Below are 14,146 nucleotides of genomic sequence, written 5' to 3' on the forward strand. Positions count from 1 at the left end.
AGCATTCCTGCTCAGGAATGCTGCCAAGCATTTGGGGTGCCCAGGTGTAGGAAGCATGAACTTCGGTGTAGCAAACAGAGAAAGAAAAGGGAATAAAACAAACAGTGGAAAGAGAATGGTTATTTTTGAGAATACTTACAGCTTCATTTCTCTTCAATAAAATGAAGGCCAAGAGAAAAGGTACACAGTGGAACAGGACAGTTGTGAGTGAAGGAGAGCAATCTAATCTGAAGAGCAACTCTGGGACAGAAATAATTGGGAGAAAATCAGACTGGAAGTTGGAATATTTCTAGCCATCAAAGCAGTAGTGTTCTGGAGGAGACTCCCAATAAAGTGGTCAGGTTTTGTTTTTCCGTACACATCTAACTGTTTGCAAGGTGGAAAATGATACATTTATGAAAGGGAATGTGAAACACAGTCACCTCTGATAGCAGGAGCTTGGATATGCCACTACTTTGATCCCAGAAGGGCACGTGTATGCATGGCTACACCTAATGAAGTGACAGTAATTATGCTGTAGATATGCCTGTACTATCAATGTGGATATGTTGTGGTGCTTCTTTAAACTTGTAATTAATACTAATTGAGCTCTCAGAAACTGAAGGGTTTCTCATTTAAAAATCCTGTGCTTTCCCTGAGTGTAGCAACAATTTTCTAATGTATCCAACTTCTTGAAAAACTCCATGTTAATGAAAGGAAGGCACTAAATATGATCTGTTGATTGCAAACAGCTCAGAGGATTTCTTACTGCTTAAGCTAAATATCTTTTGCCAGCATAGTGGTTCTGCTACATGTGTTTCTCCTTAGTATTGTATTAATTGTACTAGACGTGATTGTAGATTAAAACTTTCCCTATGTATTCCGCTAAACACAACTTTGTGTTTGCTGTGAAGATGAGGAAAAATATAGGTTTTGTGAATCAATCCATTCTATATGTTCTCTAGCAATCCACAAAGAGGAAAAAAAGAATTTTCAGGTGCTAAAATTCAGTCTAAGAAATTGAGTTGGTTACTTTATATAAGTAATAAAATTGAGAATTCATTTGCATGCAAAGCTCAGCACACAACTAAATGTACATCCAGCAAAAGAGTGCCCCCATTTGATGTGCTGAAAGGTTATGGGGCCTGCAAGACAGATGTTGTACCAGGTTATTTTGTTGTTTCAGCTGTTGGAATAGGACAATTCCTTTAAATTTGTTAATATGTTAAAGTTCATCAAGTCTTGTAAAAAAAAAAAAAAGCTTCCTCTTTTTTTGTCTTTATATTGTATAGTTACAGGACATAACACTCTGCCTTTCTTTGAAACAGGCTTCATTTTGAAATGCCACGTGAAACTCAGCTGGTTTATTGCATGAGTCCTATACCCCTGTTCTCATGTGCTGTCTCTCTTCCAGGTGTACAGCTGCCATTCCAGGTGTACAGCTGCCATTCCATCTCACAGCAGGACTGTGTTTGCTGCTGCACAAGATGCAGGTAAGATCTGAGACCACTCCCCAAAGTCTGTGTCCCAGTCACCATGACCAGCCCCTGGCACATGAAGGGGGCAGTGCAGCTGCTCTCCATCCCACGACAGTGAGAGGACTCTCCCTCTGCATTTCAAATGGCTCCTGAGGAGTCAGACATGGTACTTCTCCTCACAGCACAAGGCTGGGTTTTAAATCAGAATGGGCCATTGAAATGTGTAGTTTAAACTCTCAACTTTTTACATTTTGTGCTGTTACTCCCTTGCATTTTTTCTTTGAAGAGGGAAATTGTTTTTATTTAATTCACTATTTATCTTCACAGCAAAAGTGATTATTTCATGAAATGAAGTATCAAAATTTGTGCCTTTTACTCAATTTAAATTTGACCAGCTTCAACTTTGAGCCATTGTTCCACTGTTTTCTGCTGGCACTTATAGGTGGTATTTGTTTTCCTATAATGATGTTACATATTTATTCAAGTCAGCTAAAACAGATCTGAGATCTCTTAAGAGTTTCACTGTAACACATGTTCTCCAGTATTCAGTATTTGCATATTATCCTTCATCTCTATTTTTCCCATATAATTTTCAAAATACGCAGAATTCTCTAAACATAGCTGTAGGATTATTACTGATCCTGCAGTGGGAGGAAAAAGCATTTGTCTGTCACTTCTACTTCACAACTCCTTTGAGCATCACAGGGTTGTGCTGAACTTTCTATGCTGGAATTTTATGTTAAATGATGAATGCAGGTTTGCTGTGTGTTTACTCTGTCCCCTTCAACAATGACTCATTCAGTTTCTCTTTTCAAGCCAAGGATGGATTTTGAGTTCATGGTTATTCACAAAGGTTTGCATTCTCCACTTCAAATCATTTTGGTTAGGTTCATACTAAACATTACTTGATATCTTTAATTTTCCTCTTCCTTCAGGGAGAGGAAATTATGTAAGAATGACCTATTTTTAAGGTGGATTCTGCTCATCCTTTCAGCTGATGTGGATATGTAAACTCAGAAGGATATCGAGGCATAATGAAAAGCTTATAAACAGATCTTTTGAACTAAAATCTATCTTGAGAACACCTTCAGTTCAAATGTTACTGATTTGGGATACTGCTTATCCAGTACAAATCCATGTGAATGGGATTTGCATTTGGTATAAAAAATGAAATAATCAGGAATATTGCCCATGAGTATGAAAGACAAGTATAATTAGCTTCCTAATATTTAATATTATAATGTAGTCATATCACCTTTTTGCATTATTTTTATGGTCTTTTCTTTCCATTACTGTACTTACTTCTTTTGTGTACCTAGAGAAAATTTTGCTCTACTTTCTGCTGGAAAAAAAAAAAAAAAAAAAAAAAAAAAAAAAAAAAAAAAAAAAAAAAAAGGACCTGAATGAATCCCTACTTGTAGAATGGTGGAAGACAGCTGTCCAAACACACAGCATATTTGGTCATAAATTTGTTGGAAAACGAGTGTGTTTTATTAATAAGAATGTGCACTTTTGATATTATCTTTGCAGTCAGAATAGAGCTGAATATAAACCCAGTTAATCAGTCTGAATACTGATATTAGTAGAATGGGAGAGAAGTTCTCTTTTTGTGAAATAGGACTTTTTTCTTCTGGAATGTTAGAAGTTAAGGAAATAAAAAGCAAACAATGATCTTTTGGTTAGAATAAATGAATGAGTTGCTCCTAGAACTGGATATCCTAAAGAGTAGTCCCCAACCACCAAAATACATTATTTTTCTGGTGCCTGGACTATGTTGTTGAAAACCTTCCTGACCAGTAGAAAAAATTGTCAGCTCCCATATTAAAGACAATTTAGCTGGTGTGTAAAATAGTATGTACTGGCTGCAATATTTTTGGCATAGATTTTACCCTGGGCTTTTATAAGTCAAAAAATCTGCACAATAAATACTTTTGTCAAAAAAATATGCAAAAGGTATTTATCATTTCCCTTCCTTCTTTGGAGTCCTTTAGTCTTTTTATTCGTTAGAATATATTGTAAAAGCTTGTTTATTATGCAGTTGAAAGTTACCCAGATATTTCTGTTTCAGAATTATTCTTGGAAAAAAGACAACGATTGGAAATACTACCTGTACTTCTCCAATTTGACAAAATTACAGCATGCTATATACATATATATGTGTATATATATATATATATATATATATATATAACTCTATGTGTTAAAACAAAACAAAACAACCCTTTTAGGATATACTGATCAAAGTTTAGCTTAGCTATTAGTAGAACACTTTTCCATTAAATAGGAGGAAACTGGAATAACTCTACCGTACATGTGTAAAAAAGTCAACATTCCTTTTTTAAGGAAAATCCCAAATATAAAATATGCCATTGTTTGCCGTGTGTGTGGTTACCAGTCCGGGTTATATTAAATTGAAGTTACTGCCATCTGGTGGGGAAAATAGATCCCAACAGTTGGAAGCAATTCTGTCAGGATTACATCCTCTGCACCTGTGTGACTGATGTGTGTGTGTGTGTGTGTGTGTAAACAGAGATATCTATCTATCTATCTATCTATCTATCTATCTATCTATCTATCTATCTATCTATCTATCATCTATCTATCTGTATCTAGTATTAGCATTTGGTTGCTGGTTCTGAAAGAAATTTGAAATATTCAGTGACGCAGAACAACGTGCTGAACCAGAAATTAATCAAGGGTAGAGAAACGCAAGAAAGAAAATAAAGAGAACTTTTAAGTAGGAAAAATAGATTTGCAGTGTGTGTCCTGTGATCCTGCCAGTGTGCCCTCACTCCTGGACTAAATTAACACATAGAAGCCTTGTTCCCAGAATATTTCTTCACAGCTGGAGATTTTACACTTTTTTCAGTGTTTCATGTGGCACTTCCCATTATCATTTCATAGAATCATAGATTGGCCTGGATTGGAAGGGAACATTAAGATCATTTGGTTACGACCCCTAACATGGATAAGGACACCTCCCACTGAGGTTGCTCAGAGGCCATCCAGCCTGGCCTTGAACACTTTCAGGGATGAGACAGCCACAGCTTCTCTGGAAAACCTGGGCCAGGGCCTCATCATCCTCACAGTAAAGAACTGCTTCCTAATCTCTGTTCTAAACCTACTCTCTGTCAGTTTAAAGCCATTCCCCTTTTTTCTGTCACTCCAGGCCCTTGTAAATAGTCTCTTTCCATTTTTCCTCTGGGCTCCCTTCAGGTACTAGAAGGCCTCAATTAGGTCACACCAAAGCCTGCTCTTTTCCAGGATGAACAATCCCAGTTCTCTCAGCTTTTCCCCACAGGAGAGGTGCTCCATTTGACCAATTAACTTGGTGGCCTCCTCTGGACTCTGTCTTACAGATGTCCACTAATTATTGCTGCAAAAACGTCTATGCTAAATCTGCCTCCATTCTTTGCTTAGACTTTCTCTCTGGTGCAGTGAGTTTGGTCCTCCTTGAGTCTTGACATATACCTGTGTTAACTATTGCCTGTTTCTTGAAGGATCAGCCCAATAGGAATGGAATTGTATGAATAGAACCTTAGGGGAGTCTGTGGGGCATTTTATGCACAGTAAATTAATAAAGTTTTCTTGAGCTAAAACTCTTACAAAGGATGTAAGAGCCAATGAAGTGAATGATATGTGAAGTGATAATAGAGGTGGGATTCTGTTGTGGCAGACAGTGTCAGATGTCTATCCATAGTAATAAATTGCTCAGTGACTATATGTGAATAATAACTGGTGTCCAGAAATTGTTCTTATTTCATCACTACATGGTCTTGAAGACTCCAAACAAGATTAGATCTGTTTTATGTACAAATATTGAATAGGTTTTGTCCTTGTTGTATGCTGTGTTTTTTCCCGGTGGAGAACAGTACAAGTGGTCCCTTGCCATTAACATGCAGAATTGCCATTTTCTCTACTAGGTTTGTATTAAGAGTGTGTTTTTAACCAGCATATTCAAAGAGTGAAGGAAAAGTTAGGGAGATTGAAGAGTCCCATGGAGTACCTAGTGGTACAGTCAAACCCCAGGGGCAGAGTTACATTACATTCCTCTTTAAAGGGATAACTAAATGTTTACACCCTATGCTTCTCATCTCTCATAATTTTTGTATATTTTGTTTAAAATTATTTTTTCATTTGGTTGGTCTTTTCTGCCTATTGCCGTTTTTTTTTGTTTCTTTTTGTGTTTTTCCTTTCTCTGCACTCTCTAGGAGCCAGAATCCTGCTCAGATAACATCTGTCAAAAGGAAAACCATTGACCTTGTAATCCTGTCATTCTGCTTTTAAGACTACATTGTACATGCCGGTGTCTGATTTCTTCATAAGTTTTAGAGGAAGTACTTTTCCATGACTTTGCAATGTAATTGCCAAATGGTTTTTCAAGGAGACAGACACTTTTCACAAGGCTCTTACTGGGAAGGTTTAACAGTAAGAGTGCTCGGTGGTTTCATGAACACATATTAAGAAAGTGCATGGAACTCAAGCCCACATCTTGAAGCATCTAGTGCAAAGGACTCTCTCTGGCTCAGTCTAGTTTATGCAAGGCAGAGAAGTGAACAGTTTTCAGGAGGAAAATTATCCCTGATTCTCTCTTCCAGCCTTCAACTCAATATCAAGTTTACTCTGGGCTATAAAAGGAGCACCTAAGCTGATTAGCTTTTGATTACAAGTCTGCCTGATTTTTTTCACTGCTGCTGGTAAAATGATCCTTGGTCAAGTGTTTTTTAAAATCCTAGTGACACTGAGATGCAAGATTTCTGGAGTATCTTGTTATTTTTGCCTACTGTTGTCCTTTTATTTTATTTTTTTTTTCATTTTACCCTCTCTGTACCCTTTTACTCTCTGCCCCAGGATAGCGTCATATATTTATTTATAATCACCAGGGATTAATAAGCAATTTGATAGCTAGGTGGTAATTACGCTCTATGCTTAGGATAGCTAAACCATAAGAGAAAGTTTTGTAGGAAAAGATGAAATAATGAGAGACAAATCTAGGAGGATATATCTTCTGAACCAAAAATGAGCATCTTCTAGAGTGTCTGTTAGGGTAGGAGAGAGTTTAAGGTTATATGAATTATAAAGTCAGAGTTTGGAATTAATTATTAATTAAGTATCTCAAATTTCACCTCTTCAAATCAAAACTGATTACAGAAATATCCTTACTCAATGAGAAGTTAATAGAGAAATGAGCGAAATGTTCAAGGCCAGGTTGGATGGAGCTTTGTGCAATCTTTTGTAGTGAAAGGTGTCCCTGCCGAGGACAGGGGTGTTGGAATGAGGCGATCTTTCAACCGAGGCCATTCTATGTTATGACTTCAATATCCCTTACAAGCTCAATTATTCTCTGATTCCATGATATGAAAGCTAACCGTCTAAAGACAAGATTTTCCCAAATAAAAAGATTCAGTAAGAGATCATACTTTTTATCTTGAAGGTGATGAGCAGCTGAAGCTACTTTAAAAAAATTACCTTAATTCTGAGGTAGAAAATCACTGTAATGAACACAGTTTATGCACACTGGAACTTTTTAAGTACTTTATAAAGCTTGTCTCCTCAGCCTTCCTAAGGACTATTTGGGGTGGTTGGAGCCACTTCCCTATGGAAATTCAAGTGCAAGGCACAATTCTTTTACATAGCTTTGTCTGTGACACAAACACAGAAGTATGTATATGTGTTTACTAAAATAATAAAAGAGAAGAAACCTTACCAAAGCATGATATTTTATACTTGGCTTCCCCTTAGGGAAAGAGGAAATGAACCCACTGTGACAGACTGCTTCTAGTTCATAATAAACTACTGAGGGTACTTTGATAACCTGGTGCTAAAGGCAGTAAAAAGACCATACCTCTAATAGAACATTAATTTTTTTTTTTTTTTTTTTTTTTTTTTTTTTTTTTTTTTTTTTTGTGTGTGTGTGTGTGTTTAAAGCAAATGCATTTGAATATCTTAGAGCTTTCAGACTACCAGTGCTTTATTTGAAAATTCTGTGTGCTGGCAATCTGAAGATCAGCAAAATGCAAACAGTAGTTTCTGAAATCCTTATATCGTCATCTCTAGTTTAGAGGGAACACCCTCTCTCTGGGGTAGAAAAGTAATTTAGTGTAGGACACTAAGCAATTTTGGCTGCTCAAGTAAAACAAACTTTTCTGTATTTCATGCTGTTCATATTCCTGTAATATTCAGGGAACTTCAAATCTTAAGTTGTTCATGTTGGTTGAATTCAAAAAGCACTTTAAATTGGCACCTTGTTTTCTACAAGAGGGGGTTAGGTTAAGTTCTGGGAAAAATAAGTTTCAATAATGTTGTCACCATGATGATATTCCTTTCCCCAGTGTGTTGTCCTTCCATTTAGAGAGGGGTGCACAACACATCTGACTTTAATTTTACCCGGTTTTTAGTCTTGCCTCTTGATCTTGAATGATCTTTATCCTTCAAATTAGTATTTTATTTATGAACTGCTTTAAAATTGCTAAACAGAAGATGCAGGATTGATATCTTTTATGCTGTTTAAGTTTCTATTTTGCACGTCTTTCCCTGCACTCAGAATCACAGCATAATCCAAGCTGGGAAGGATCCACAAGGGTCACTTTAAAGTGAGTGGCCCATTCCTTTCCTGATTCCAGAGTACCTAAGGGAGGTACTTGTAGTATCCAGTGAACACCTGAGAACTCTCATGACTCAAGCAAAAGAAAACAGAGGGAATGTATTTTAAATGTACAGAAATGGGCACTCTGAAAAACATCCATTCATAAGAGGTTTGTTTCAGGTGCCCAAAACCATGATAATTTTCTGCCAGTTAAAGCACAGTGTGAAGGTGCTTTCTCACACAATGGCTGTGCTGCATGGATGTGCTGTTCTTCTGTTCAAAGTGAAGAAAATTTGTGGAGTGCTTGGGCAGGACAGTGTTTGCCAAAAAAAACAACTTTCAGAAATTAATAATTGCATGTGAAGATTCAAGTAATTTGAGAAGTATCTTCAGTAAAGGAGTAATAAGACCAAAAAGATGTGCTGAAAAGGTATTTAGACAATGACAACAGTTGTTCCTGGGCACTGAGCAATATCTGTTTAGATTTTAAATTATATATTGTCCTGGAAAGATTGTTTTGCAATAAGAATATAAGCCAAGGCTTACCATTCAGGATTTCTTGTTTGTTTGTTTGTTTTAAAATGTGTTTTCATAGTAAAATATGTATATGTATTATATATAAAATATATAAATGTGTCTGTATATCAAATGGCAAACCCTTATATTTTGAAGTTACTTTGAAGTTAGAAATTTGAGCAACAGAAAACAGCCTGTAAATAGGCACATGTGAATATTAAGATTTATCATATTTTATATTTCTTTAATATATTTAATGCTTCAGTGTATAATTTTTCTTCTCATGAATATTATATTGACTTGGATAAAAAAATCTAATTTTTCTCTGTACATGATTACTGTTCCAGGATCCTTTGGAATCTGTGGTTTTCGTCAGATTTACTATAAGGCTTCATTTTGACAATCTTCTTAGAAATGATGGTTGAGCACGATATCAAGTGAAAATTTGGAAGAAAACAAGTTTGTTTGTTGGGGTTTTTTAGAACTTTCAAGTCTTCTAGAAAGATTATGTTCCTTACTGGAAAGTTTTACATTTTGATTTCTGAATAATTTTTAAATATTTGTGATTTAATTCAACTCGGCATAGTTGTAGTGTAATGGGTGCCAGTAGAGTAATTTTTAAGGGATGATTTCAAGGTCAATATTTTTATGTGTATATAGGCTCTAACATCAGCATGCTAATAAATCTCTACAAGTAAATGCCTCATCATTTTTTTATTGTTTTTCTCTTTATTCGCTGGTATATACAAAGCTGTCATTGCTTTATTCCAGAGTGATCTATATAATTGTTATTGACATGCCATTCCAACTTTGCAAAGCCAAAATGAAGACTGACTCAGGAAGTAGGTCATGGAGAAAAAATGAGGAACCATTAAAAGAGTAGGACATTAGGTGAAAAATTGAAACATTCTAAAACCGAAGTTAGGTGCTTTTCCTCCTTAATTTCATTCACAAGAAGGTCACTATGCAGAAAATACGAGAAAATTTGATTGTCTGGTTTTGCTGAAGAGATCTTTTCATGGAAGACTACTGAATATAGAGCTCTGAAAAGACACAGATCTAAATGTAATCTAAATAATAATTAAATGTAGGTGGAAGAGGACACATAGCTGGCCATGGGCTAGTATTATAAGCAGTCTGAGCATCCAGTTGGCACAGCTGTTCTCTCAATTTTTTTGTAGTTATATTAAATAAAAATGTTTAAAAATCATGATATTTTGCTGAGAGAATCTCTGAGAAAGTGATAGCAGGTCAAAAACATAGCTTTTACAGCTGTAACTCCCAAGGACAATGGGAAGCATGTGAAGTAATAGAGAAAACAATCAGATGGATTTGAGCATAAAAGTTTGCCAAAGCCCGAAAAGGACGACATGACATAAATGGCATGTAATATTTGGCTGAGGCTATAGATAGGGAAGGCCATACCTACAACTGATGACATGAGTATCCTACCTATAAAAATATAGAAGGAAACTCATTAGTCCTATCAGTGAAACACAGCTGTTAAAGGTTTTAGAAAAAATGAAGAGGATTTTATGGAAGGGACTTCTGTGAGACCAAGTTTTAAATTTTTGTTTTAGTAATGCACAGCTTGAGTCGATGGCCAGATGTTCATACAGAGATAACTGAAAAGTAGTGTGTTTAATTTGGATAGAGGAATGTTCCTTCTAAAAGATTAAATATAATGGGGGATGGCATGAGAGTCTCAGTTGCAGGCTGGCTGTCTCCATGTATACTTTGCAGAGTTGAAGTGTTGCATATGTTTGCTTTTGCATTCATGTGAGTGACATCTAGTTCATTTTTTGATTGATCTCCTTGGAAGCCAGGTGGAGTTTGAGAGAGACCTAATAAAAATGAATTCATCAATACTTGTTTTATAAGCTAAGAAATATTTACACAGACTGAAAAACTCCCCTTCTTAATGTTAGGAAGACCAGACAAGAGCTTTCTAGGGGAAAACTGTTTCCTTGAAGAGTAAAAAAAAGTTCTGAATAATGATTAATGAGAAAACATGTGAAGTAGTTTGGTTTTAAACCTTGTGGCAATAACTTTGCAATCAGCTTCATTCTGAGCTGTTGGGGAATGGCACAGACAGTGAGATGTGGGTCAAGACTGGGTGGCAGTTTGAAGAAAAAAAAAAAAGGTAGGTAAGCAGCCATCTGATTTACCAGCAATTTTGTGTTTTCATGTAGATAGCCAGTGCTGGCAAGAATGGGAAAAATGGCTGGTACTGACATTTATTCATCCTTTCAAATGGAGTACAGAAGATTGCTGGGTTTGGGATTTTGATGATTTTGGTTTTTTGTTGTTTTATGGTTTTGGGTGTTTTTTGTTTGTTTGTTTGTTTGTTTGTTTGTTTGTTTTCCAGAAGATGTTGGTGTAAATGTTAGAGAAGAGTTACTTGTCTATTTTCAGAAAATCTAATTTTCCAGATCTGAGCTCTGTTGGCTTTGGTTATTGGAAGCGAATACCAGATAACCACAAAAAGCACAAGAATTCAGTGTTTTATAAGAAATCAGTTCAAATTAATTTAGCTGCATTTGGTTTCATTTAACTGTATTTGAAAACTCTAAAGCTGAGGCTAATAGACCAGTACCAAACTTTGAGTCTTGTTCATTTATATTAAACATACGTAAACTATATATAAACAATGGGATCACTTTTTTTTTTCCTTTTCCTCTTCCCCTCTCTCCCCTCCATCCAATATGGCATAATATCCAATCCTGGCAAGAATAAGAAGATTACTTTGTTTCTTGTTATTGCTTGGCTGTCCAAATTCACTCTCAGCATCCAATCAAGTTGTTCCACTGTAGCAAAACAAAAACAGTCTCAGCTGCTTCATTGTTGTTTTTGTATTCCTTACATTTAAGCAGATTTTCAATATAGTTCCATAGAAAATAACTGGTTTTAATTCCTGTATTCTTGTGTGATTGTTCAGGAGGTAATTGAAGGTAGAAAAAGCTATGAACTGCTTTTATAGTCTCCATTTCATTTACGGAGGTTTGTTGGAAGCAGTGGGCAGTACTCAGTAATTTTCAGGAGGTTTGCTCTCTAAAGCAAGTAGTATGAAGATCATGCTAAAGAGACAAACTGTGAATAGTCAATATAAGATGTCAGTTCTATGTAAAACATATTTTAGTTTGTTGCATTGCTGTGCTGAGCTGTAATATATATTTGAGTGGGGTCACTTTCATCCTAGAAACTTGGCATTAGCTTCTGCAGGACTCAGCTGCAGTCACCTCCAATAAGAGAGAGGAAAGGACTCTTGGTTGTTCTGCTTGTGGGCACTGAGGACATAAATGCAGAGACTGACTGACTGAGTGGCAGATGTATTCCGGATCACTGCATTTTATGAATATTGTATTTTTCCAATTTTAGTTGTCATCTGTTCCCTATTCTTTATCTCCTCAGTGTTTTCATAGATGACAAACATTGTCCAGAGGGACTTTGGAAACATATCTCAGCTTTGAACTTTGTGTTAAGTACCAGATAGTCATCTGAAGCTGCGTGTGTTAAAGCTTTGAGCATACAGTGTTTAAAAAGCGTAGGTAGGAACAGTGCTGAAGAGGCAGAACTAAAATAGAAACAGAAATAAAATAGAAAATAGGATACTTCACTCAAGCAGCAATAATGACAATCATAGAGAAAGCTGCTGTTTAAAATGAGCAACATCAGCCTGGATGACTCCATGAAACTAGGAACAAAGAGGTTTTTACTTTTCTAGGGGAAAAATGTAGAATGGCAGAAATTCATCTTCTGAGGGAAACAAGTGAAAGAGATCATTGACTACTGATACAAGTGTTTTCAAAGCCTTCTCAGAGTGCCCTGGCAATTTACTGTGTACTTTCTCTTCCAGAATTTCAGTGAAGGCTGGGGGTTGCCTATTTTGCATTAATTAAGCTATTCATGATTTTTTTCCACCTCTATATTAACTTATAGGACAGGATTACTAGATCTATTTCATTGACCTACAGAAAAGGCAGAGAAAAAAAGAAAGAAAATAAATAAAGACACCAAAACTGAGATCTTCAAAGTACCCAAACTCCATTTGGGAAAGTTTTTGGTACCTTGCTGGTGCCTGTATCTGTGGCCCAGGATCAGATGATAAATTGCTCTGGACTGGAATGAGGGGTTCAATCTACATTTGTCTTCTCAAGGCTGGTGTCATAACCCTCTTCTTCAGTTTTTCTTGTGTTGATCATATATACTTCCTATAAAATTAGTTTCAAAGTGTTGTAGCTGGTGTTCCATAATAGTTGGCATTTGAATTGTTATTTTTTTTCCTCAGAGGGGTTTCACTAGAATGTATGTAGTAGAAATTATGTCCAAACATAAAGAGAGAAAAACATTCCAAATGGAGAGAATCTGTTTTCCAAAACAGATTCTGATTTTTTCATATTCTTTATAGTTTCTAACTTAATTATTATTTCCTTACAAGACCATGTAATATAATTTATGATGAAACAGGTGGAACTATCTGACCTTTTATTAAAAGTTTTATAATGGCATCTTTTTTATGGTTTGGGGAAATAAAGACAAATTTTGCCACAACTCTATTTTCCATGCAGTGTAAAGCGCATTGTTAAACTCTGGAAACCTCAACACCTGAATCCACTTTAAATTCAGATTGACCTCTGTACAATAACAATGCCCTAATGTTTTAAGATTCCTAGGGCAATTTTTCCTGAAGTGTGATCGTTATTGATAATAATGATAATTATGACATTTTTTATTTTTTGAAACACTAGCTTGTTGTATAAAATGGTTATTAAAATATATTCTGTAGTATAGGTGAATAATAAGGATGAGTGGCACCACGTACCATTAATGGGTGTTTAGTGGCATTTCCTAAGAGGAGCTGTAACCACCTGAAAAGGAATGGTAGAATTCTAGTTTCCCTTGTTCATAAAGTTTGTTTCCTAGAGCAAGATGGCAAAATTACTGCAGTTGTACAAACGCTGTACTACATTCCAATTAGTCTATCTTTAATGAGGAGGAAAAGTAGGATTGAGGCAGTGTGACGAGACGTGCTGTTACAGCAAGCACTATTAACTTCTGAGATCTTTATCTAACACATTAACCTTCATTCTCTAGCCTAAAACCTTCATAACCATCTCTGGTCTGCAGTGTTTCAAGCAGGTATCTGAGCTGCAAGCCTTCATGCAAGCATTATAGTGCACAGCCAAAACCAGGTGCGATTAAATCAAAATGCCTGCTTTTAATTCAAATGTACATTTCTGAAACCATTCAGCACAGACTGTGTTATGTACATTAATGCCATGGAGCATCTCTAAAAGGATAACACTTTAAATAATGTCTGTGTGCCTGCATTGCACAGATGAGTTTTGCTTTCAGACGTGTGCGTCTGGCTTTTGCAACATCAGAAAATGTCTTCTCAAGACAAATATGCCACTGCTTGCCTTTTGAAAAATAGTCATGGAGGCCTGAAAGGCCTGAGAAGAGAACATTTTCCCATCACAAACGAACTTCTCATTACATAATTTCTTTGGCTTCAAAAATCAAGCGAGCTGTTTGGTTCTATACTGGAATTTTGAACCTGCCAACTCTGACAGCTCCACATAACCAT

The 14,146-nt window shown here is 36.0% G+C and overlaps 1 protein-coding gene across 18 annotated transcripts in view; it reads left to right on the forward strand.

Moving 5' to 3' along the window:
- LOC310906290 (uncharacterized protein) overlaps positions 1-14,146 on the forward strand; it is a 374,899-nt gene that overhangs the window by 142,204 nt on the left and 218,549 nt on the right. For 17 of the 18 annotated variants that reach the window (XR_014589371.1, XR_014589372.1, XR_014589373.1 and 14 more), the window contains one exon: positions 1,394-1,472. Coding sequence is in view for 13 of the 18 variants with exons in the window: in XM_083855447.1 (XP_083711573.1) it covers positions 1,394-1,472 (79 nt within the window). In the remaining 5 variants the exon portion in view is untranslated. Of the gene's footprint in view, positions 1-1,393; positions 1,473-8,906; positions 9,391-14,146 lie in introns of those variants that run through there. The other variant, XM_083855441.1, reaches the window with a different exon arrangement.

Source organism: Zosterops lateralis (assembly GCF_965231275.1).
Source record: "Zosterops lateralis genome assembly, chromosome: 2".
Taxonomy (NCBI): Eukaryota; Metazoa; Chordata; class Aves; order Passeriformes; family Zosteropidae; genus Zosterops; species Zosterops lateralis.